The 25,860-nt window shown below is 47.0% G+C and overlaps 1 protein-coding gene and 1 pseudogene across 5 annotated transcripts; both read right to left on the bottom strand.

The window, feature by feature from the left end:
• Positions 1–16,159: 16,159 nt before the first annotated feature.
• LOC100977055 (patr class I histocompatibility antigen, alpha chain E) lies at positions 16,160–20,976 on the bottom strand. 5 transcript variants are annotated; one of them, XM_008959489.6, is made up of 8 exons: positions 20,765–20,976; positions 20,365–20,634; positions 19,845–20,120; positions 18,948–19,223; positions 18,707–18,823; positions 17,920–17,952; positions 17,771–17,815; positions 16,160–17,605 (listed from the first exon to the last, which is right to left on the bottom strand). In XM_008959489.6, exons 1-7 carry the CDS (start codon positions 20,826–20,828, stop codon positions 17,799–17,801), a joined length of 1,053 nt encoding a protein of 350 aa, XP_008957737.2. In that variant the 5' UTR covers positions 20,829–20,976; the 3' UTR covers positions 16,160–17,605; positions 17,771–17,798. The 5 variants fall into 5 exon arrangements, with proteins under 5 accessions (XP_008957737.2, XP_063460844.1, XP_054969319.1 ...); XM_063604774.1 differs by having other exon boundaries at positions 16,160–17,815; positions 20,765–20,918; XM_055113344.3 differs by lacking the exon at positions 17,920–17,952 and having other exon boundaries at positions 20,765–20,918.
• A 2,502-nt stretch (positions 20,977–23,478) lies between these two features.
• Positions 23,479–24,423, bottom strand: LOC100977389 (GTP-binding nuclear protein Ran-like; annotated as a pseudogene).
• Between the last annotated feature and the right edge of the window lie 1,437 nt (positions 24,424–25,860).

The raw sequence follows: 25,860 nt of genomic DNA, 5'->3' as shown, positions 1-25,860 counted from the left end.
TCACTGCAACCTCTGCCTCCTGGGTTCAAGCGATTCTCCTGCCTCAGCCCGTCCTTTTTTAATTCTTATTTTTATTTTTAAGCCTGAATTCTTAGGGGTTGCCCCTGGATCAGCATAGCTTAATGGTCAGCCAGTGATCTGTTAGAGTTTGTGCTTAAATGCCTTAAGCCAGTAAGGCTTCTAACCTTGCTGTTGGAGCTGTGTGTGATTTGGAGGGTACTTTCAAAGTTCAGAGAGTTTACAAGTGAGCCATGGCTTTCTCTTTATTTCTGAGACCTCATATTTAGTTGCAGGGAGGAGTAGCTTCCTATAGCCTTCTCGAGTCTCTCTTCTAAGCAGTTATAACCCTGTGTGCTGCACATAGCTTTTTAAACTACCAAAGTTAAATGGTATTTTACCAAGGCATTCTTTGTCTGTTTTGTTCCTTTGATTTCCCTTTTAAATTTCTGGCTAGTCTGCTATTTTGCTGCTTCTCCCAACCATTGTCATGACGCAGGCTAGCCACACCGTTAGGCTTTGCTAATGAATTCTTCTGTGAAAAAGGACTGCCACATCTTCCCATTTATTTATTTAATAATTTCTTTTATCAATATGGGCTAATGGATACTTATTTTATTCTATGGGTTATAATCCAATTCCATTATTACTTATTTTGTTGCTCAAATTGTTTCCACTTTAACTATTGGAATTCTTTCCAGTTGGCTCCTGTGTCCCTTTGATATGGTTCTCACCTTTTAATTGAGCACGTAAATACTTTCTGACATCATAGGATGCCCCAGTCCTACAATCGACCATTTCTCCAAGGAGCCAGAATGTTGTTTTGTTTTCAATTTAAATTTTTTTTGTGTAGAGATAGTGTCTCACTATGTTGCCCAGGCTAGCCTTGAAATCCTGGCCTCAAGCGATCCTCCTGCCTCAGCCTCCCAAAGTGCTAGTATTACAGGCGTGAACCACCATATCTGGCCTGTCAGATTCTTTTAATTTTTGGTTTTTAACTTTTTATTATTGAAAACTTAAAATTTATAAAAAATTAGAAAGAATAGCAAAGTGTTTCCATCACTCAGCTTCAACAATCATCCCTCCCTTAGAGAATCCTAGTAATCTGAACAGGAATGTGGATCAGCAAGGCCTGTTTAGGTGACTAAAGCAGTGAAAATTATCTCCATCAATTGTGTGGGATGAATTTTCAACAGCAACACCTATAGCAGAGAAAAGCAACAGCTTCTTTTCTGTTCTTAGCACTGAAGGGGACTACGAGTGTACCCTTTGGCTGTGGGGTGCTTAGACATTTCACAGGAAGCCTCAAGAGGTATTAGAATGGATCACTGGAAAAATAAAGTTGTGAATATATTTGTATCTTGGGTTTTTAGTGGAAGCTCACATTAGTTACAATTATGACAAAACCTATTCTCTGTACACCCAAGGGTCTTTTTTGGTCACAAGAGAATATTTTCAAGGGGAATTTAAAAACATAAGAAACCACATTTACGCTGGGCACAGTGGCTCATGCCTGTAATCCCACCACTTTGGGAATCTGAGGCGGGCAGACCACTTGAGCCCAGGAGTTTGAGACCAGCCTGGCCAACATGGTGAAACCTCGTCTCTACCAAAAATACAAATAATAATAATAATAATAAAAATAAAGCAGGGCATGGTGGCGTGCACCTGTAGTCCCAGCTACTAGGGAGGCTGAGGTGGGTGGGAGAATTGCTTTAACTGGGGAGGCAGAGGTTGCAGTGAGCTGAGATTGTGCCACTGCACTCCAGCCTGGGTGACAGAGTGAGAGCCTGTCTAAAAAACAAACAAACAAAAAACCACGTTTAGTCTGAGGAACAGTACCTCGTGGTACATTGCCATAATTAGTTCCCAAGAGAAGATTTAGTGTCAGGCCCTGGAGAGGCCTGGAGCACTAATCAGGGAACAAAGGCTGGGGAGGGTGGGGGAAGGCCCAGCTAGATCTTTCGTTCCTGATCTTCTTTCTCACGATCCAAAGAGATGTACTTATTAATTTTTGTCATTATGTCTGTTAAGTATTTTTAAATTCACTGGTTCTCTCTCATTTTTTTTTTTTTAGCTTTAACTTCTGCTACAGTTTACCACAACTTCCTGGTTCCTCCCCTTTGTGGTCACAAAAACATTTCCTAGTTGAGATACATTTTCTTGACTTGAGTCTCCTTTCTCTGGTTCATTTGGTGGCTTTATCAACTCTATGCATAGTGAGGTTTTAAGTCTTTATAAAGATCATTGGCACATGAGGGGGTCTGCAGCCTACTGTCCTATTTACTCAGTTTGGTGTTATTCTACTATATTTGTGATGTCAGGAGCCACACTGTCTGGAAATGATGCTGGGAGGTCATTCTGGGTTGCCTGAAAAACAAACTCATTAGAACCTGGGGCTCCCTCTTCTTCCAGTGAGTGGGGTTTCCAAAAGTTAGAATCCAGTGGAACCAGGGGTGTTTTTCTCACTCCTGGCAGAGGGACGTGTGACTAGCCATGGGCCCCTAGATCTCCAGTTCCTGGGTAGCTTGTATTTTTGAACATCTCCTGTGTATTATCATTACAGCATAAAAATTGTCCTAAAATAAGTGGCTTAAAACAACACACCCTTATTATCTCACAATATTTGAAGGACAGCAATTCAATACAGCATAGCTGGATCCTCTCTTCAGGGCCCCTCAAGGCTGCAATCATAGTTGGGGTCTTCCCTGAAGACTCAACTAGGAAAGGATGAGCTTCCAAGCTCACTAACTTAGTTGTTGGTAGGAAGCACGAAGGCTGGTAGGACTGAAGGTTTGGTTCCTCTTGAATGTTGAGTTGAGAGCACTCTCAGTTCCTCACCACATGGACCTCCTTAACATAGCAGCTTGATTACTTGAGTCAGTAAATGAGTCTGCTAGCAAGATAAAAGCCACAAACTCTTATTGCCTACTCATGGATATGATAGACTTTCACCTTTGTCATATTCCATTGGTTAGAATTAAGTGACAAGGTCCATACCAAACTCAAGGTGGGAAGGATTCCACAAAGACTTGAATACTAGGATGGGGGATCATTGGAGACCATCTTAGAAGTCAGGTTAGCACAACCTGTCAATAACTGACACTCTAATCAAGAGTGCTAGGTGCCTACGCTGTTTGTGTGCCTCTTCATTGATAAGGCTGCTCTCATGCTTGACTCATAATGGAGAGCAATAACACACTGCCACATCCCTCCCCTCCACCTGCATGTCCAGTAATGTGCCTGGTTTGCTCTTCTATGGAAAAATAAAAGGAATCGGACTCATGCTTTCTCTTTACTTGCTGACACTGAATTGAAAATTCCCTCAAAAGCCTATTTCTTAACCCATAGCATGCGATAGTCTGGCTTTTATCCTGAGCCCTGGTGAACAACAGGTGGTGACCCCAAGGGACCTGCTTTGCATGACAGCCTCACACCTGGTTTTCCTCTCAGTCCTCTCCCAGTCTCTCCTCTTTGCTTCATAAGTTTAGTTACACCCCGAACACTGTCTTTTGGCTATTTTATGGCTCCTGTTTGCAGCTTGAGGCACAGGTTATTCCTGCCCTTTGCCCACCGTCTGCTCCTGGGACCCCAGCCTGAGTGGAAGAGGTCTTGGAGTGTGGCTTGGACATTATTAATCAGGTTTTCTCCACACCAGCACACATACACACCCATGTGCACACAAACACACAGGCATGCCCCCCCACACACATGCATGTGCGTGCACACACACATGCATGTCAACACACACACACACACACACTTTGTTGTGGAATCTGGTGCCTGTGGTCTTATGTATTTTCGCAGGAATTTGTGCTTAATGGATATCCCGAGCAGTCTTCATTGGTTACCCACGCCCACTGTTATGCTTTATGAACAAACTCATGCATTCTTTCCTAAATAGACTGCATATTTCCTTTGCTTTTTCTTTTCTTTTCTTTCTTTCTTTCTTTCTTTTTTTTTTTTTTTTGAGACGGAGTCTTGCTCTGTTGCCCAGGCTGGAGTGCAATGGGGGGATCTTGGCTCACTACAACCTCCGCCTCCTGGCTTCAAGCGATTCTCCTGCCTCATCCTCCCAAGTACTTGGAATTACTGACGCCCTCTACCACGCCCGGCAAGTTTTGTATTTTTAGTAGAGACAGGGTTTCACTATGTTGGCCAGGCTGGTCTCAAACTCCTGACCTCAAGTGATCCACCTGCCTCGGCCTCCCAAAGTGCTGGGATTACACGCATAAGCCACGGCGCCTGGCCATTTTTTTTTTTTGTAAGAGACAGGGTCTCATCTCACTCTGTCACCCAGGCTAGAGTACAGTGGCATGATCACAGCTCTACTCTACTAAAAATACAAAAATTACGCCGGGCGCAGTGGCTCACACCTGTAATCCCAGCACTTTGGGAGGCCGAGGTGGGTGGATCACCTGAGATCGGGAGTTCAAGACCGGACTGACCAACATGGAGAAACCCTGCCTTGGCCGGGCACGGTGGCTCACGCCTGTAATCCCAGCCCTTTGGGAGGCCAAGGTGGGCTGATCACCTGAGGTCAGGAGTTTGAGACCAGCCTGGCCAACATGGTGAAACCCCGTCTCTATCAAAAATATAAAAATTAGCCAGGCACAGTGGCAGACGCCTGTAATCTCAGCTACTTGGGAGGCTGAGGCAGAAGAATCCCTTGAACCCGGGTGATGGAGTTTGCAGTGAGCCATCCTCACGAGATCGTGCCACTGCACTCCAGCCTGGGCAACAGAGCCAGACTCCATCCCAAAAAAAAAAAAAGAAAAAAAAGAAAACCCGTCTCTACTAAAAATACAAAATTAGCGAGGTGTGGTGGCACATCCCTATAATCCCAGCTACTTAGGAGGCTGAGGCAGGAATTGCTTGAACCTCGGAGGTGGAGGTTGCGGTGAACCAAGATTGCGCTATTGCACTCCAGCCTGGGCAACAAGAATGAAACTCCATCTCAAAACAAAAATAAAAATAAAAATACAAAAATTAGCCAGGCGTGGTGGCAGATGCCTGTAATCCCTGCTACTCAAGAGGCTGAGGTGGGAGGATTGCTTGAACTTGGGAGGCGGAGGTTGCAGTGAGCCGATATCCCGCCATTGCACTCCAGCCTGGGTGACAGCGTAAGACTCTGTCTCCAAAAAGAAAAGGGAATCCTACTTCCTGAGGGCCTCTGTTACTGTAATTTCTAAAAGTGCCCCACCTGACCCTTGAACCTAATCAACTCAATGTTAAAAGTCATAGCATAGTAGCTAATGCTCATATAGCCCTTTATGGCATTGTCTTACACACTGGCATCCAGCCAGTGTGCACTAGTACAGCCAATACTGATTGTTACAGAAAATAGAATGGTAATCGTGATAGGTGGTAAAATTAATAAGTACTAGAAATTCTAATATCTCATTAACTATTTGTCTTAGTCTATCACAGTGATCATCAATGGATGGGTCTCCTGCACTGCAGCATCTGAGAATCATTTATGGCACCACCGGCTGGTTCAGCCATGTCACCATTGTACATTCATTGTTTTGTGGTTTAGGAAAATCATCAGTTAATTATTATCCTCACACTGCTGTAACTTATAAATAGTATATTTGTTTGGCTTTTCCTTGTTTCTATTGTTATTGTGTTATTATTCATCTGGAAATAATAATTGTGCAGTGTTTTGATATCTATAAATTCAAGAACTTAGAATAGTAAACAGTAAGAGTGAAGTGACAAAGTTTAAATACATTTTATTTATTTATCTATTTACTTATTTTCTGAGATAGAGTCTTACTTTGTTGTCCAGGCTGGAGTGCAGTGGTGTGATCTCGGCTCACTGCAACTTCTGCCTCCCAGCTTCAAGCGATCTTCCTGCCTCAGTCTCCTGAGTAGCTGGGACTACAGGTGTGTGCCACCACACCCACCAAATTTTTATATTTTTATTTTTTATTTATTTTTTTTGAGACAGAAGGGTTTTTTCTTTTTTTTTTTTTGAGACAGAGTTTCACTTTTGTTGCCCAGGCTGGAGTGCAATGGCGAAATCTCAGCTCACTGCAACCTCTGCCTCCTGGGTTCAAGCAATTCTTCTGCCTCAGCCTCCCAAGTAGCTGGGACTACAGGCATGTACCACCACGCCTGGCTAGTTTTTTGTATTTTAGTGGAGACGGAGTTTCACGATGTTGGTCAGGCTGGTCTTGAACTCCTGACTTCAGGTGAGCCACCTGCCTTGGCCTCCCAAAGTGCTGGGATTACAGACATGAGCCACCGCGCCCAGCTGATTTTTGTATTTTTAGTAGAGATGGGGTTTCGTCATGTTGGCCAAGCTGGTTTCAAACTCCTGACCTCAGGTGATCCATCAGCTTCAGCCTCCCAAAGTGCTGGGATTACAGGCATAAGCCACAGCGCCAGGCCTACATACATTTTAAACACTGCTTTTAGATACTGTAAACATGACTCTTCTGAATCTGAGACAAATCATGAAACCAATGGTATTAATATTGAATCACAGCCTGGAACAACTGATATGCAAAAATTATGGCAGGTGGGAATGCTTTCAGTATTGCATAAGATTCAGTTCAAAGGAAACAGTAATTCACATTTCTAAAATTTAATTAAAAACCTGATAATTGGCCAGGTGTAGTGGCTCATGCCTGTAATCCCAGCACCTCGGGAGCTCAAGGTGAGTGAATCACCTGAGGTCGGGAGTTCGAGACCAGCCTGACCAACATGGAGAAACCCTGTCTCTACTAAAAATACAAAATTAGCCAGGCGTGGTGGTGCATGCCTGTAATCCTAGCTACTGGGGAGGCTGAGGCAGGAGAATCATTTGAACCCAGGAGGTGGAGGTTGCAGTGAGCTGAGATGGCGCCATTGCGCTCCAGCCTGGGCAACAAGAGCAAAACTCCATGTCAAAAAACAAACAAACAAAAAACCTCTGATAATTTTGACAAAACTCACAGGTAGCTGATTATTGCTTGAAATGTAAATATTAAATGAAAACGATATGCAAAGCACACATCTTGTGGATGTGTGAAAAGGTGAATGTTCTAGCATATTGTCGGTGCTCAGAATTCAGGGAAAAACTAGTAATAAGAAGAATTTGAAGAATATTATGAATGAGCTTCACATAATGAAGTCTTTGAAATAATAAATCCCCTGAAATACTTTGTATCATAAAAAGAACAAAACATTGAAAAAGTACCATTAGAATGCTAATATTACCTACTGTGTAATTAGTCTACTGCTAAATAGAGTCTTAAAAAAGGTTGTAAATAGTGCATATCATTGCAGTCTACATTAATGGTTACAATGGTCACAAAACGTATATCTACCATGATGAGACAACTTTTTAGTAAATTTATAAATCCAGGCAATCAATCATTACCAAGAAAGCTTCAATTATGTAACAAAAAAAATTTTTTTTTTTTTTTGAGACGGAGTCTCACTCTGTCACCTAGGCTGGAGTGCAGTGGCGCAATCTCAGCTCACTGCAAGCTCCACCTCCCAGGTTCACACCATTCTCCTGCCTCAGCCTCCCGAGTAGCTGGGACTACAGGCGCTTGCCACCATGCCCGGCTAATTGTTTGTATTTTTAGTAGAGACGGGGTTTCACTGTGTTAGCCAGGATGGTCTTGATCTCCTGACCTCGTGATCCGCACACCTTGGCCTCTCAAAGTGCTGGGATTACAGGTGTGAGCCACCACGCCCGGCCACAAAAATGTGTTTTTATTAGTGACTTAAATACTAAATTTCAGACTTATAAAATTGATGATTTTTGCTCATCTGAGGAACTGAAATGATGTATCAAGCTTACTTACTCATCAGTGCTCAAGAAAAGTGGTTTTGATGTGAAATGGTTACACAATGCTACAGATGGTTCTAGTATATGTCACAGAGAAAGTTCAGAGAAGCCAAAGTTTTAGAGAAGTCTCTATATGGCCAGGCACAATGGCTCATGCCTGTAATCCCAGCACTTTGGGAGGCCGAGGCAGGTGGATCATTTGAGGTCAGGAGTTTGAGACCAGCTTGGCCTACGTGGTGAAACCCCCTCTTTACTAAAAATACAAAAATTAGCTGGGCGTGGTGGCATGTGCCTGCAATCCCAGCTACTCGGGAGGCTGAGGCAGGAGAATTGCTTGAACCCGGGAGGTGGAGGTTGCAGTGAGCCAAGATCACGCCACTGCACTCCAGCCTGGGCGACAGAGCAAGACTCTGTCTCAAAAAAAGAAAAAAAAAAAGAAAGAAAAAGAATTTCAGACAGCAGTTTAAGGGCTAAAAAATCTTTAACATAGCTGCTAAAGTGAGAGAGGATTTGGCACCATGAACAATATAGTTGATTACATACGTCATAATATACTAACAATTTAATGGGGAAATTATCAGAAGCTTATACAAGGCTCTTTTGTCAAATCATGGCTAACATAGGCATATATCACTTAACCAATAATTACCACCTAAGAAATGCAAAAAATGTTTAAAAATCAATAAATAATTTGGAAATTGTTATAACTATTTAAGAAATTATTTGTGTTTCAACTGTGTCACTTGGTAAGTAGTTTTATAATCATTTAGTTAGGAAAGAAAAAAGGCATAGTTGGGAAAATTTTATTTATATATTAATTTCCATTACCATACCAGCTGTCAACTATTTTGAATAGTACTCTTGATCTCACATATAGTTTGCTTGTAGTAAGTATTGATTGAATGGTGTTTGATATAAATGAATGAAGATGACAGTCAGGACACCCAGGACAAGTGAAAGCAGGGCTGAAGGAGTGTAAGGGTTGCAGTATTTATTGTCTTTTAGCTGAAATATTTAGAAACAGAAAGGATAAGCGCACAGAGGAATAGCATAGCAGAAATCATGTGACTTTCTTATGTTAACCCTTCCCCTTGTCCAGACCCTATTTGTCCATATGGGCATCTCCATATAGAGACAAGACTCAGAAGGTTGGATAGCTATACTTCTTTGCCTCTGTTTTCAGGAAGCCAAGTCCTCTGTTCGCTTTGGTTGCCACCACTAACTTGGTGGCTGGGCTGCCCATGTGTAGGCGGATGTCTTGAAAATATCAAGTTCCCTAAGCAGCTTGAACTGCAGGGAGGCTCAGAGAGGGTAGACTTCCTGAGCTGCTGACTTACTGCGGGACTGACGCAGTAAGATTCCAGGCACTAGACAGAGCTAGTTAGGAAAGGAAACGTTTCCTGTTTGCCTCTGCGGGGAAAAAGAAACTACTCTTTGGACAGAGTCACCTGGCTCTAACACCAGAAAGGAAAGCGAGGCGGTGCATCCTCCAGAACAGCAGTAGGCAGGGCCACGGAGCATCCCACAGCCACCAGTGGGGCTGTCCTGCTGTTCTTGCAGTAGTGCCCTGTCTCCCAGAATCTCCCCTTGGTGCTATCTCCACCCTGCCTGAAAGTAGTGAGGAGGATGATGGGGAGAGAGTCAGACAGGCTGGGGTTGGGAAGAGTGAGTGCCCTTGATTTTTCTCTTATCCAAATTCAACTTTCATTTTAGTTTTCCCTCCAATTCCTCAAAGCAAGCATCGCTACTCTTAATTTCTCATATGGAACTACTTAGGGGTGGCAAAAGCCTCATGGGACTGGTGGGGCTTCCTGTGCTTTTAATTGAAATGGTTTCTTTGTGGGTTCCCAAAGCTAAACTGTCCTTGGTCACACTGGAAGGAAATAAAGAAAAATAAGTATGATTATTGTACCAAGTAGTGGGATTACAGGTGAGGTTTTTCTTGTTTATTAGAAAATTCTTGGCCAGGCGCGGTGGCTCATGACTGTAATCCCAGCACTTTGGGAGCCCGAGGCGGGCAGATCACGAGGACAGGAGATTGAGACCATCCTGGCTAACACGGTGAAACCTCGTCTCTACTAAAAATACAAAAAATTTTCTGGGCGTGGTGGCATGCACCTGTAATCCCAGCTACTCAGGAGGCTGAGGCAGGAGAATGGCATGAACCCAGGAGGCAGAGTTTGCAGTGAGCAGAGGTTGTGCCATTGCACTCCAGCCTGGGCGACAGTGCGAGACTGTGTCTCAAAAAAAAGAAAAGAAAGAAAATTCTTTTCTTGTTGTTTTTATAGATGTGCAATAAAAACAATTGGGAGAAGAAAGAAGAGTTGACCTGGATTTTCATAATGCAAAGAAAATGGCACCCAAATTCCCACCACAAGGATTTACATGTATTATCCAATTCAATTCATTCAGAATTCGGTGCAGTCAGTCAGATAATTGTTATCCCAGCTTAACTGACAGATGTTAGGAATGAGACTTGAAAGTGCTCAGCCAGGCTGGGTGCGTTGGCTCACGCCTGTAATCCCAGCACTTTGGGAGGCCAAGGTGTGTGGATCACCTGAGGTCAGGAGTTCGAGACCAGCCTGACCAACATGGAGAAACCCCGTCTTTACTAAAGGTACAAAATCAGCCGGGGCGTGATGGCACATGCCTGTAATCCCAGCTACTCGGTAGGCTGAGGCAGGAGAATCACTTGAATCCAGGAGGTGGAGGTTGCAGTGAGCCAAGATCATGCCACTGCACTCCAGCCTGGGAAACAAGAGCGAAACTCTGTCTCAAAAAAAAAAAAAAAAAGAAAAAAAAAAGTGCTCAGCCAGGATCTCATACCAAGTCTGTGGTGGAGTGCCAAGAGCCAAGATGTCCTCTGCAGAAAGAATCACGTGTTTTTTTTTTGTTTTTTTTTTTATTTTTTATTTTTTGGTGGAGACGGGGTTTTGCCGTGTTGGCCGGGCTGGTCTCCAGCTCCTGACCGCGAGTGATCTGCCCGCCTCGGCCTCCCGAGATGCCGGGATTGCAGACGGAGTCTCGCTCACTCAGTGCTCAATCTTGCCCAGGCTGGAGTGCAGTGGCGTGATCTCGGCTGGCTACAGCCTCCACCTCCCAGCCGCCTGCCTTGGCCTCCCAAAGTGCCGAGATTGCAGCCTCTGCCCGGCCGCCACCCCGTCTGGGAAGTGAGGAGCATCTCTGCCTGGCCGCCATCGTCTGGGATGTGAGGTGCCCCTCTGCCCGGCCGCCACCCCGTCTGGGAAGTGAGGAGCATCTCTGCCTGGCCGCCCATCGTCTGGAATGTGAGGTGCCCCTCTGCCCGGCCGCCCAGTCTGGGAAGTGAGGGGCGCCTCTTCCCGGCCGTCATCCCGTCTAGAAAGTGAGGAGCGTCTCTGCCCGGCCGCCCATCGTCTGAGATGTGGGGAGCGCCTCTGCCTCGCCGCCCCATCTGGGAAGTGAGGAGCGTCTCTGCCTGGCCGCCATCATCTGGGATGCGAGGAGCCCCTCTGCCCGGCCGCCCAGTCTGGGAAGTGAGGAGTGCCTCTTCCCGGCCGACATCCCGTCTAGGAAGTGAGGAGCGTCTCTGCCCGGCCGCCCATCGTCTGAGATGTGGGGAGCGCCTCTGCCCCGCCGCCCCGTCTGGGATGTGAGGAGCGCCTCTGTCCAGCCGCGACCCTGTCTGGGAACTGAGGAGTGTCTCTGCCCGACCGCCACCCCGTCTGGGAGGTGAGGGGTGTCTCTGCCCGTCCGCCCCGTCTGAGAAGTGAGGAGCCCCTCCGCCCGGCAGCCACCCCGTCCAGGAGGTGGGGGGCAGCCCCCGCCCGGCCAGCCGCCCCGTCTGGGAAGTGAGGAGCCCCTCTGCCCGGCCGCCACCCCATCTGGGAGGTGTACCCAACAGCTCATTGAGAACGGGCCATGATGACGATGGCGGTTTTGTCGAATAGAAAAGGGGGAAGTGTGGGGAAAAGAAAGAGAGATCAGATTGTTACCGTGTCTGTGTGGAAAGAGGTGGACATGGGAGACTCCATTTTGTTCTGTACTGGGAGAGGTTCTTCTGCCTTGGGATGCTGTTGATCTATAGCCTTACCCCCAACCCCGTGCTCTCTGAAACATGTGCTGTGTCCACTCAGGGTTAAATGGATTAAGGGCGGTGCAAGATGTGCTTTGTTGAACAGATGCTTGAAGGCAGCATGCTCGTTAAGAGTCATCACCACCCCCTAATCTCAAGTACCCAGGGACACAAACACTGCTGAAGGCCGCAGGGTCCTCTGCCTAGGAAAACCAGAGACCCTTGTTCACATGTGTATCTGCTGACCTTCCCTCCACTATTGTCCTATGACCCTGCCAAATCCCCCTCTCCGAGAAACACCCAAGAATGATCAATAAATACCATAAAAAAAAAAAAAAAAGAATCACGTGTACTGGTTGAAACAGCACCAATAAACAATTTAGGCTCTGAGTTGGACACAGTTTGGTAAATACATGTTCCACAATGTTCCATAGTCTTTCAGTGTCCCATGGGATATTTGTTCCCCCATAGAAAGCATAGGTAGAGGTCCTTTACATACCCTGCAGGGACGCTGATTTGCATGGGGAGGGCTGGCACACAGCCTCTGCTGGGTATGAATAGTACAAACCTCTGGAGGCTGTGCTCTGTTCAGAACTTGGAGCTGGTTGGGGACCTCCAATGCCCTGTGCTGACGGCTGGCCTGGGGGCTTCTCCTCACTGGGGTCTTCTTTCAGTCTCTCAAGGTGGGCACAGTCTCTCCTGGACACACAGGCAATGGGCTGGACAAGCATCTCTTTCCTCTAAGGCCCAGTCACCAAGTATTCCCTCCAGGGGACCGGGTTTGGAAATTTTCACTACATATAACAGCCCTTCTGTTGCCTCATATTTTCTAACTCTGGCGTGGTGGTTCCCAGTCTCTTTACCACTGAGGAAGCATAGGTGATTTCTTCCCACCCTATGTTTCAAAATGGTTTTAACTACCAAACAAAATCCTCTAAGTGATCATTTGCCTTTCTTTCTTTCTTCCTTTCTTCCTTTCTTTCCTTCTTTCCTTCCTTCCTTCTTTCCTTTCTTTCTTTCTCTCTCTCTTTCTTTCTTCTTTCTTTCTCTCTCTCTCTCTCCTTCCTTCCTTCCTCCCTCCCTCCCTCTCTCTCTTTCTTTTCGAAGTGCAGTTTCGCTCTTGTTGCCCAGGCTGGAGTGCGACGGTGTGATCTTGGCTCACTGCGCAACCTCAGCCTCCTGGGTTCAAGCGATTCTCCTGCCTCAGCCTCCTGAGTAGCTAGGATTACAGGGATGTGCCACCACGCCCAGCTAATTTTTTATTTTTAGTAGAGACAGGGTTTCTGCATGTTGGTCAGGCTGGTCTTGAACTCCCAACCTCAGGTGATCAACCCGCCTCAGCCTCCCAAAGTGCTGGGATTACAGGCGTGAGCCACCGCACCCAGGCTTCATTTGCTTTCTTATACTGTTCATCAAGATATATTTAAGGTCAGCATGAAGACAAGGTTACATCATTTACAATATATGGAAGTAAGTCCCAGCACCCGTTAAGATCCTAGTCTGGGCTAGCTGGCTGAGAGGGGCTGTTAAAACTCTAGTAATAGGAATAGCTGTCTCCCTGTCATTCTGCTGCTATGGCAGATGCTTTTTTCCTCTAGGACCACTGACTTCTGGAGATCTACGATTCATAACCTTGTGGCTAGAAATGAGATGTCAAAAGAGGACAAGATCACTTGGGTTCCTCCTTCCCTTGGGTTCCCTCTCCTGGGCCAATTAAGAACAGGCACATGGAGAAAAGAACCCAGAATTATCCCATAATCACACAAAGATCTGTTCACATACGATGGCCCAAGGAGGCAGGGCCTGCCCATGAGTCACCATTATCTACATAATGCAGCCTAACTATCCTGTTTTGCTTTTAGCTATTCAAGACTTTTCCGACCATGGAGAAGTCCCGTGGCATGGGCTGTTTTCCCAACAGTATCTTGACTGAATCACTGAGTGTCATGCCAGAGGAGTGGGACCTGGTTGACCCCTCTTCCCTGGTGTCCAGGTGCCCAGGAACCCCTATGTGGTAGTGGGATCCAGATCTAAGAAAGCACAGCTCTTGTGTGGCCTCATGGGGAGTACGTGCCTCACTGGGCTGGTTCTAAATTGTTCCAGGGTCAAGCCAGGAGGCATAAAGAACCTGCTCTTTCATCTTCCAACATTTTTTTTCGGTAATAACCCAATTCCCTGATTAAAACATCTACAGTGGTGTCTTACATTTTTCAAAGCATAACTCAAACATTTTTTCCTTTAGAAAAACCTAAGTCTCCTAAAACAGGGGTTCCCAACCCCTGGGCCATGGACTGGTACCGGTCCATGGCCTGTTAGGAACTGGGCTGCACAGCAGGAGGTGAGTGGCAGGCGACCAAGCATTAGCGCCTGAGCTCTGCCTCCTGTCAGATCAGCAGTGGCGTTAGATTCTCATAGGAGTGTGAACCTTATTGTGAACTGTGCATGCGAGGGATCTAGGTTGCTCGCTCCTATGAGAATCTAATGCATGATGACCTGTCAGTGTCTCCCATCACCCTCAGATGGGACTGTCTAGTTGCAGGAAAACAAGCTCAGGGCTCCTACTGACTCTACATTATGGTGAGTTGTATAATTATTTCATTATGTATTATAATGTAATAATAGAAATAAAGTCCACAATACATGTAACGCGCTTGAATCATCCCGAAACCACCCCTCCGAAAAATTGTCTTCCATGAAACCGGTCCCTGATGCCAAAAATGTTGGGAACCACTGTCCTAGAAAACATAGTTTCCTCCTTGACTTTTGGCATTTTGTACGTTTCTTTCAGCACTAACCGCAATAGTTATCTTCAAGTCTGTTTATTCATTGTTACTAAATCTTAGATTCCTTCAGCGCAGGAACTTTTCTCGCCCCCTAGTCCCACCCTGGACCTCACAACATTCTTTGAACACAGGAAGGGTTCAATAAATATTTGTTAAAGATCCCTTGGAGTTTGGCTTAAAAAGATTTAAGATCTAAAACTGAGGAAGGCAGATCTTTGAGGTGAGGCAAACATAGCCTGCCGATATGGCAGGAAGTAGAAATGGGCAGACCAAGTAGAGAAGGAAAATAGTTCATCTTTCTGGGACACTAATAAGGAGTAGTATATAGGAGTGGGATAAAAAGTAGGATATAGGCGTCCAAATTTCCATCAAATCTATAGATGGATTTTCTTTGCATTAATTAAGACTTCTGGTGGAGCGTGGTGGCTCATGCCTATAATCCCAGCACTTTGGGAGGCCAAGGTGGGTGGATCACCTGAGATCAGGAGTTCGAGACCAGCTGGCCAACATGATGAAACTCTGTCTCTACTAAAAATACAAAAATTAGCTGGGAGTGGTAGCAGGTGCCTGTAATCCCAGCTACTTGGGAGGCTGAAGCAGGAGAATCACTTAAACCTGGGAGGCCAAGTTTGCAGTGAGCCAAGGTCATGCCATTGCACTCTAGCCTGGGTGACAAGAGTGAAATTCAGTCTCAAAAAAAAAAAAAAAAGAAGACTTCTTTGTTGTTGCTAAAATGCAAAGATTCTGGGCTTACGAAGAAACTAATACTCTAGTAGGAATGCTTGAAATAAAAATATCTACCACTAACTGAAACCTAAGTATCAGGTTGCCCATTTTGTGTTGCTGTAATAGAATACACAGACTGAGTAATTTATAAAGCAAAGCAGCCTATTTCATGGTTCTGAAGGATAAGAAGTCTAATATCAAGACCCCAGCATTTGTTGAGTCTTTTTGCTGTATCATCTCTTGGTAAAGGCAAGTGGGTGAGGGCAAGAGGTTGAACTTGCCTCAACCTCAAGCCCTTTTATAATCAGTATTAATCCATTCATAAAGTGGGAACCTCCATGGCCAGCCAGCCATTAGGCTTCACTTCCCGATATGGTTGCATTGTGGATTCAGTTTCCAACACATGCTTTTTGGAGGACACATTCAAACCACAGTACAGGTACTTTATATTAGCTTTATAATGACTCTCCCAAGAAAACAGTGCCACGTACAAGATGAGGAACTGGAGCCCAGACAGGTGAAGCCCCACCGCGTGTCACACAGGAAGAAATGGCAAAGTAAAAATTCACACCCAGGACTCCCTGGGCTTTCTCACCGCACATGTTGCCTTCTCACTGGATATCACCTGACAGAATGAGACTCAGGTGATTACAGGGATTCACCAGGAAAACGGGAAAGTTGGCATGACCAGAACTAGAACACGGGCCAGTGAATGCAGTTCTGGGTGGACCATGGCATTGGAAGCCAAAGGATAGCTTGAATGTGGTTAAAAAATTAAAAGAACAAGGCACAAAATGCACAAATCAAATACAATGATGCTCAAACACAGCTTTTATTTTACTTCAAAGTTTACCTCAGATCAGCCTGGGAAGGTGAGGGGAATGAAGCAGATGCTGTTAAAGGGTCATGGGAGAGAAAAGGTATCTGTGGGAAGAGAATAATCTCTTTTGACTTCATGTGCTGCCTCACAGACACACTGGAGCAGGGATTGGGCCCCCAAGGCCTCAGGTAGCCCCGTGCCTGCGGCTTTGCTGGGTGCAGCCTACGTGGCTGCTCGAATGGGTTGCAGGCTGGTGCCTAAAGCTTTCCCAAGGGGGCGCTGCATGCTGCCACTGACTCCACAGTTCTGGGGTCCTGATGGTGGTCAGGTCCTGCTCCCAGCGCTCCACAAGGCACTCTCTCCTGTGGCCTGGATCCACTAGACACTAGAGATTTCCCTGGTGGGGGCCCTCTGTGGCAGCTGCACCTCACATTTCCACTTGGCATCACTCTAGTGGAGGCTCTATGTGGGCTGGGCATGCTAGCTCAGTTCTCTTTTCCTCTTCTTATAAAGCCACCAGTCCCATTCCTGTGATAACCCATTAATCCATTAACCCATGAATGAAGGCACAGCCTTACGATCCAATTACATCTCAAAGGCCCCACCTTTCAGTATTGCCACATTAGGGATTAAGTCTCAACATGAGTGTTGGAGGGAACATTCAAACCACAGCAGTATGAAAACAATATTCAACTCCAAGGTATATGGTCAAGATTACAGGTGGTAAGGAATAGGCTAGAGAATAGGAATAGGCTAAATTTGCTAGAGATGTGCTGTGGAATTATCTGTATTTCTAGCTATGATCTTAGCTTCCTCAATTCCATTTCATTGCAAGAATATGAAAAATTAAATTGAGATCCAGGTTCTTTTTTTATTTTTTAACTTTTATTTTTTGAGATGGAGTTTCGCCTTGTCACCCAGGCTGGAGTGCAGTCGCACAATCCTGGCTCACTGCAACCTCCGCCTCCCGGGTTGACGCCATTCTCCTGCCTCCGCCTCCTGAGTAGCTGGGACTACAGGCCCCTGCCTCTGCGCCCAGCTAATTTTTTGTATTTTTTAGTAGAGACGGGGTTTCACCGTGTTAGCCAGGATGGTTTCGATCTCCTGACCTCGTGATCTGCCCTCCTCGGCCTCCCTAAGTGCTGGGATTACAGGCATGAGCTGCCCCACTCTGCCCAGGTTCTTATTTTTAATAGAAAAGAGAACAGGGAAGGAACACAGGTCAGTGTGAGGAAGGGGGTCATGGTAGACACAGAGGTGGACTGTTTCTCTACCTCCTCACATTGTGCTAACAGGGACACAGACAGATTCAGAGGCCCTTGCAAAAAGAGAAGCCAGAGTCCCCTAAGACACAAAGGGGAGGCGTGAGGAAATCCTGCATCTCAGTCACACACAAGGCAGCTGTGTATCTCAGTCGCACACAAGGCAGCTGTCTCAGGCTACAGAAGAAAATAGTCATGAACAAATTCAGGTCAGTCACGGTAAGTGATGACACTCTGAACAGCCCACCACACACTCAAAAATTCTGAATCAAAAAATCCCCACAACCCAGTCCTGTCCCCTCTGCCCCACCCTCCACCCACTTCAGACCCCCAGAATCTCACCTTTACAAGCTGTGAGAGACTCAGACCTCTAGGCACTGTCGCTCCCTGGGGTAGAACAAAAACAAGACCTGGTCAGAGCCCACAGGAGATGTGGTACAGGAGGAATTATAGGGTGGGTGAGCTCCTTCACGCTCCCACCCCGCACTTACACTCAGCCTTAGAGTAGCTCCGTCCTTTTCCACCTGTTGGAAGAAAATGTCCTGTGAGGGGCCAGGGAGGAGGCAGGGCCATAAGGTCCTAGAGGAACCTCCTAGTTTTGGATCCCAGAGAAGTTTCCAGAACTGTGACTACAGACCCAGGGCAGGATCAGGAAACGTGAAGAAAGCAGGTGTGGGTCCTGGACCAACTGCCCTTCTGAGGTCTGTCTTCAGCAGGGACCTTCCCCTGTGACCTGTGACTGCTGGGATCAGGTCCCCATCACCACAATCGTCAAGGTGATAAATCTGTCCTTCATTGTCACAGGTGCTTTACAAAAGAGTAGGTGCGGCTGGGTGCGGTGGCTCACGACTGTAATCCCAGCACTTTGGGAGGCTGAGGCAGGCAGATCACAAAGTCAGGAGTTCGAGACCAGCCTGGCCAACATAGTGAAACCCCCGTCTCCACTAAAAATACAAAAAAAAAAAAAATTAGCCGGGTGTGGTGGCACGCATGTGTAGTCCCAGCTACTAGAGAGGCTGAGGCAGGAGAATTGCTTGAACCTGGGAGGCGGAGGTTGCAGTGAGCTGAAACCACGCCATTGCACTCCAGCCTGGGTGACAGAGCCAAGACTCCGTCTCAAAAAAAAAGAGTAGGTGCTGGCACACAGGGCCCCAGGCTGGGTAGGCCCATGTGTGTGGATGGTGCTTCCCAGTAACGAGGCAGGACACACTTCTACCTAGGGCTTGAAACACCCAGTGGGACAAGAAAACTCAGACCCCACCCTTCTCCCTTCCCCACCTGAGCTCTTCTTCCTCCACATCACAGCAGCAACCACAGCTCCAGAGACCACAGATCCAAGGAGAACCAGGCCAGCAATGATGCCCACGATGGGGATGGTGGGCTGGGAAGCCGGCTCTGGGAAAAGAGGGGAACGTAAGGGGCCCTGACCCCCAGGCCTCAGCCCTGACCCTGCGGAAGGGCTCCAGAAGGGCTCCCGCTTTCCCTGAGAAGAGACATGACCTCCCATCCCCCTCCTTACTCCATCTCAGGGTGAGGGGCTCGGGTAGCCCCTCATGCTGCACATGGCACGTGTATCTCTGCTCCTCTCCAGAAGGCACCACCACAGCTGCCCACTTCTGGAAGGTTCCATCCCCTGCAGGCCTGGTGTCCACAAGCTCCGTGTCCTGGGTATGGCCCTCTCCATCCTGCTGCCAGGTCAGTGTGATCTCCGCAGGGTAGAAGCCCAGGGCCCAGCACCTCAGGGTGGCCTCATGGTCAGAGATGGGGTGGTGGGTCACGTGTGTCTTTGGGGGCTCTGAGGGGAAGAGTCAGAAAATTCAGGCACTTTGTATCTCTCATGGGACACTCCAGCAGCACCCATGTGACCATCCTGAGAAGGAAGAGGACAATTATAGTAGGAGAAGAGGACAAAACCTTGACACCAGCCTGGACTTAGGGATCTGGGATAGCCTCTTATTCGTTGGAAAGTTCTAGAATCGGGATGAGATAGCCCAGGGTAGAAGGTGAAAATGGATTTCTGGTCCTGGCCTGTGTGGATGCTGAGTGACTGAGAAAAACTGGAGTCAGACCTCCAAAAACTCTTGGTGTGGGGCTGAGAATCAGGCACGAGAGAAACTCCCCCGTGATTCCTAATACTGGGAGTCAAAGAGAACTGCTCATCAGTTCATTTGAAGGATGGAATCTCCAGCGAGACTAGATTCCTTAATTGCCCCTGAGAGAGGGCTGGCCCTTTAAGAGAGTCACTCTGTGGTATAGGATCTCCTGTACCTCAGGTGACAGCTCCCTCTCCTGATCCAAGGGAGGAGTGGTATTCTGGCCTCCATCCCTGTTTCTTCTACTGTTTGAGGTCTGTCAGCTGTGCGCACAGTCCTAGCCCAAGAAGGAGATGGGAGAGTAGCCCTGTGGACCCTCTTACCCAGGTGAAGCAGCGTCTCCTTCCCCTTCTCCAGGTATTTGTGGAGCCACTCCACGCATGTGTCTTCCAGGTAGGCTCTCTGGTGCTCCGCCTCACAGGCATCATTTGACTTTCGCTCGGAGATCTGAGCCGCCGTGTCCACCGCGGTCCAGGAGCGCAGGTCCTCATTCAGGGTGAGATAATCCTTGCCGTCGTAGGCGAACTGTTCATACCCGCGGAGGAAGCGCCCGTCGGGCCCCAGGTCGCAGCCATGCATCCACTGCAGGGTGTGAGACCCTGGCCCCGCCCCTTAGTCAGTCCCGCCCACCAAGCCCCGCCCCCGTCGCCACCACCCTGTGGGCATTTTGGCCTAAACTGAAAAAGAACCGGGTAAAGGCGCCTGAGACTCTCCTGGGTCGAGGGTCTGGGCGGGTTCCGCAGCCTTGGGGTGAATCTGGGACCCGAAGATTCGAGGGGACCCGCGCCGTCCGTGGGGGATGGGGAGGGGTCGTGACCTGCTCCCCTGGCCGGGGTCACTCACCGGCCTCGCTCTGATTGTAGTACCCGCGCAGGGTCCGCAGGTTCACTCGGAAAATCTGTGCGGTGTCCCTGGCGCTCCGTGTCTCCCGGTCCCAATACTCTGACCCCTCCTGCTCCATCCACGGCGCCCGCGGCACCATCCTCGGACTCGCGGCGTCGTTGTCGAAGCGCACGAACTGGGTGTCGTCCACGTAGCCCACAGAGATGAAGCGGGGCTCCCCGCGGCCGGGCCGGGACACGGAAGTGTGGAAATACTTCAAGGAGTGGGAGCCTGGGGGCGAGGAGGGGCTGAGATCGGCCCGACCCTCCACCCGGCGCGGCTCCCCGAGTCCTTCGCCCCCGCCGGGCCGGCCCCTCTCTACTCCCGGTAGAGGCCGTTTCCATCCCGACCCCGCACTCACCCGCCCAGGTCTGGGTAAGGGCCAGGGCCTCCGAGAGGAGTAGAAGGAGGGTTCCATCTACCATGATCCCAGCCTCTGAGTCCTGAAACCCTCTTGAGTCCGGATGTGGACTTTATAGTCGGGAGTTGTGGCGACGCTGATTGGCTTCTCTAGAAACCCGACACCCATTGGGAATGAGAACTGAGTCTGCGTCATGAGTATCCAGGAAGAAGGACACATGACCAGGTTACGAGAGGAACGGGAAACTGCAGAGTTTCCCAGCAATCAGCAGTTCTTAACCTTTTAGGTTTCGGTATCTCTGCACACTCTTAGAAATTAGTCCTGGCTGGGCGCGGTGGCTCACGCCTGTAATCTCAGCACTTTAGGAGGCCAAGGCGGGCTGATCACCTGAGGTTGGGAGTTCGAGACCAGCCTGACCAATATGGAGAAACCCTGTCTCTACTAAAAATCCAAAAAATTAGCCGGCGTGGTGGTGCATGGCTGTAATCCTGGCTACTTGGGAGGCTGAGGCAGGAGAATCACTTGAACCCAGGAGGAGGAGGTTGCGGTGAGCAAGATCGTGCCATTGCCCTCCAGCCTGGGCAACAAGAAAAAAGAAATTAGTGAGGACCCAAATAAATTTTGTTTCTGTGGATTGTATCAATTTTTATCATATATAAATTAAAAGATATTAAAACAAAATATTAAAAATATTAATTCATCTAAGAGAATATTAATAACCCATTACATGTTAATGGAAACAACTTTTTTTTTTTTTTGAGTCAGAGTCTTGCTCTGTCCCCAGCCTGGATTGCAGTGGCATGATCTCGGCTCACTGCAACCTCCTTCTCCTGGGTTCAAGCGATTCTCCTGCCTCAGCCTCCCGAGTAACTGGGACTACAGGTGTGTGCCACCACACCCAGCTAATTTTTGTGTTTTTAGTAGAGACGGGGTTTCACCATGTTGGCCAGGATGGTCTTGATCTCTTGACCGGAAATAACATATCTTTAATGAAAAAAACCTAATTTTTAATTTTTCCAAAATAAACAATGTATAGGCCGGGAACGGTGGCTCACGCCTGTAATCGCAGCATTTTGGTAGGCCGAGGCAGGCAGATCACGAGGTCAGGAGTTCAAGACTAACCTGGCCAACATGAGGAAACCCTGTCTCTACTAACAATACAAAAATTAGCCGGATGTGGTGGTGCGCGCCTGTAATTCCAGCTACTCTGGAGGCTGAGACAGGAGAATTGCTTGAACCCAAGAGGTGGTGGTTGCAGTGAGCCGAGATCACACCACTGCACTCCAGCCTGGGCGACAGAGTGCGATGTCTCGGGGAAAAAAACAAGAAACAAAAAACAAAAACAAAAGCAAAAAAACAGGATCTGCTTCAAGAAGTTGCCTTTGTAGTCAAACCAGCTGAGACTCGTTACAAGCAAGAGAGCCGGCCAAATGACTTCAAAAAGACCTCATGCTTCATTGTAATCCCGTTTCCAGGCTAAATTGCGCTCCCATCCATGCCATGACAGTTGACAATCTCCATGACAATGAGTAGAAGTCCTAAAAGGACCGAAAGGAAAGCGGTATTACCGGTTTGGAGAAGTTCACTGCCTGTTCCCATAAAACATATGAATATTCCTCCCCCTCACTTTTAATGCCCAACCCCTTCATTAGAGCAATCCTACATTTTAGCCCCCTCACCCCTCACTAGCCGCCTCACTAGTGGAGAAGTTGACTTGGCAGAGCTGCTCTCCTCTTTACAAGTCCTGTGCAGGAAATAAAGCTTGCTCTGCTTAAGGCTCACTTTTGGTTTCATGTATTGGCTCTGCGACTCCCAGTGAGGAAAGATCCCACCTTCTGCAGCTACCAAGATTTTTGGTAACAAGAAGAGTGATTATTTTTCATTTTCATAAGTGTTGTTCTTGCAAAATTTTGCAAGCATCATTCTTGGCTCATAGCATACATTCTCTTATGTATTTATTTTTAAATTTTTAACTTTTATTTTAGATACGGGGGTGGCCAGGCGCGGTGGCTCACGCCTGTAATCCCAGTCAGGAGTTCGAGACCAGCCGTATCAATATGGAGAAACCCCATCGCTACTAAAAATACAAAATTAGCTGGGGGTGGTGGCGCATGCCTGTAATCCCATCTACTCAGGAGGCTGAGGCAGGAGAATCGCTTGAACCCGGGAGGCGGAGGTCGCGATGAGCCGAGATCACGCCATTGCGCTCCAGCCTGAGCAACAAGAGTGAAATTGTCTCAAAAAAAAAAAAAAAAGAAAAAAATAGATACAGGGGGTACATGTGCCGGTTTGTTACACGGGTATGTTGTCTGATGCTGAGGTTTGGGGTATGGATCCTGTCACTCAGGTAGTGAACATAGTACCCACAGGTAGTTTTTCAACCCACGTCCCCACCCTCTCCACTCTAGTCGTCTACAGTGTCTGTTATACACATGTTTATGTCCATGTGTGCTCAGTGTTTAGCTCCCAATTATAAGTGAGAAGATGCAGTATTTGGTTTTCTTTTCCTGCATTAATTCACTTTGGATTATGGCCTCCAGCTGCATCCCAGCCATTCTCTTACTTTAATTGAAGTGTATATGTTAAAAAATCTAGCCTTACACAAATATTGAGTTGAAAAAGGAAGGATTTTGTTTTTTTTTTAGATATTTGAAATACAACTTTATTCTGATTCTAAATGAAAAGGAATGGGAATGACAGCAACAAACAAGATTTCACCACTGAATATTGTGATGTGACTGTAGCAGTCTATATTTGAAACTCAAGGAATCAACTGTGTTCCAAAACAGCTAAATATGCAGGTCCAAACAATGAAGGTATTTTTTGAACTGCCACATTCACTGCGAAGCCCACTCATCTCCTTCAGCATCCCACAGATGAAGCACATGTTCCGCTTAGCTAGATAATAATGAGGTGGCACACACGCTGCACCGCTGACATCACAGGACAGCTGCCTATAAAACTAGACTTCTGACGCTGGGCTCCAGCTTCATTCTCACAGGTCATCATCCTCGTCCGGGAGAGCAGTTGTCTGAGCAACCTCTAAGTCGTGCTCATACCGTGCTGCCAAAGCTGGGTTCATGACAACTTCTGGTGGGGCGAGAGCAGGCATGGCAACAAATTCCAAGTTAGGGTCTCCAATGAGCTTCCTAGCAAGCCAGAGGAAGGGCTTTTCAAAGTTATAGTTACTTTTGGCAGAAATGTCGTAGTACTGAAGATTCTTCTTTCGGTGGAAGACAATGGATTTCGCCTTCACTTTTGTCCTTAATATCCACTTTGTTGCCACTCAACACAGTGGGGGTGTTTTCACACACTCATACCAGATCTCTATGCCAGTTAGGCACATTCTTGTAAGTAACTCTCGATGTTACATCAAACACTATGATGGTACTCTGGGCTTGGATATAATAGCCATCTCTCAGTCCATCGAATTTCTCCAGGCCGGCTGTGTCCCATACATTGAACTTAATAGGTCCCCTGTTGGTATGGAACACTAGGGGATGAACCTCAACACCCAAGGTGGCTACATACTTCTTCTCAAATTCACCAGTCAAATGACGTTTCACGAAAGTCGTTTTTCCAGTACCACCATCACCAACCAATACAAGTTTGAATTGGACCTGGGGCTCTCCCTGCGCAGCCATCGCGGCATTCCTTCCAGAAGCGTCTCCATGCCCGTCTGACTCAGGAAGGAAGGATTATTATTGCTGTTGTTTAGAGACAGGGTCTCGCTCTGTCACCCAGGCTGGAGTGCAGTGGCACCATAATAGCTCACTGCAGCCTAGAACTCCTGGGCTCAAGGGATTCTCTCACCTCAGCCTTCCCAGTAGCTGGAACAACATGTGTGAGCTACCATGCCCGGACTGGGAGGATTATTTTTAACAGCTTTTCATGTAATTGTGGATATTCATATTTCACATTACATAAAAACTGTGCAAGTGGTGATTTCTTTTTTTTGAAAGCAAATAATCCATTTTTAATCCTTTTAAATTTTATTTATTTAAAACATTTTCAAATTTCAATAGTTTTTGGGGAAGAGGTGGTGTTTGTTTACATGGATAAGTTCTTTAGTGGTGATTTCCGAGATTTTGGCACATCCAGCACCTGATTAGTGTACACTGTACATAATGTGTAGTCTTGTATCCCTCAGCTCCCTCCCACCCTTCCCCCGCCAGTTCCCAAAGTCCATTGTATCATTCTTAAGCCTTTGTGTTCTCATAGCTTAGCTCCCACTTACAAGTGAGAACATACAATGCTTGGTTTTCCATTCTGGAGTTAATTCACTTAGAATAATGGTCTCCAACTCCATCCAGGTTGCTTTGAATGCCATTATTTCCTTTCTTTTTATGACTGTGTAGTATTCCATTATATATATCTATATCTATATATAGATATAGATATATATAGATATATATAAAATTACATTTTCTTTATCCATTCATTGATTGATGGGCATTTGGGCTGGTTCCATATTTTTGCAATCACCAGTTGTGCTGCTATCAATATGCTTGTTCAAGTATCTTCTTCTTTTTTCTTTTCTTTTCTTTTCTTTTTTTTTTTTTGAGACGGAGTCTCACTCTGTCGCCCAAGCTGGAGTGCAGTGGCATGATCTCGGCTCACTGCCACCTCCACCTCCTGGTTGACGCCATTCTCCTGCCTCAGCCTCCTGAGTAGCTGGGACCACAGGCACCTGCCACCACGCCCGGCTAATTTTTTGTATTTTTAGTAAAGACGGGGTTTCATCGTGTTAGCCAGGATGGTCTCGATCTCCTGACCTCGTGATCTGCCTGCCTCAGCCTCCCAAAGTGCTGGGATTACAGGCGTGAGCTACGGTGCCCGGCCATTAAGGGGATAAGTTTTAACAGTCCAGGTTCAAGGGTAGTGGAAGCTGAGGAATTGGAGGGAAAGGTAATTCAGCCAAAGGTGGATACAGAAGAACAGAGGAAAGAGAACAGGAAATCTCTCCTCTGGAGAGGAAAGAATCTGGGGCCCTAAAGCCTTGTTGTCCTTCCTTAACTGTTTGCTGGTCTCAGTTAATTTTGTGATAGAATCTTAGAGGGAGGCAATGTTTGAATCCCGAATGCACTATGAAACTT

Source organism: Pan paniscus, chromosome 5 (assembly GCF_029289425.2).
Source record: "Pan paniscus chromosome 5, NHGRI_mPanPan1-v2.0_pri, whole genome shotgun sequence".
Lineage (NCBI taxonomy): Eukaryota > Metazoa > Chordata > Mammalia > Primates > Hominidae > Pan > Pan paniscus.
The sequence above is the reverse complement of the archived record's forward strand: the minus strand, read 5'-3'. Positions and strand labels throughout refer to the sequence as shown.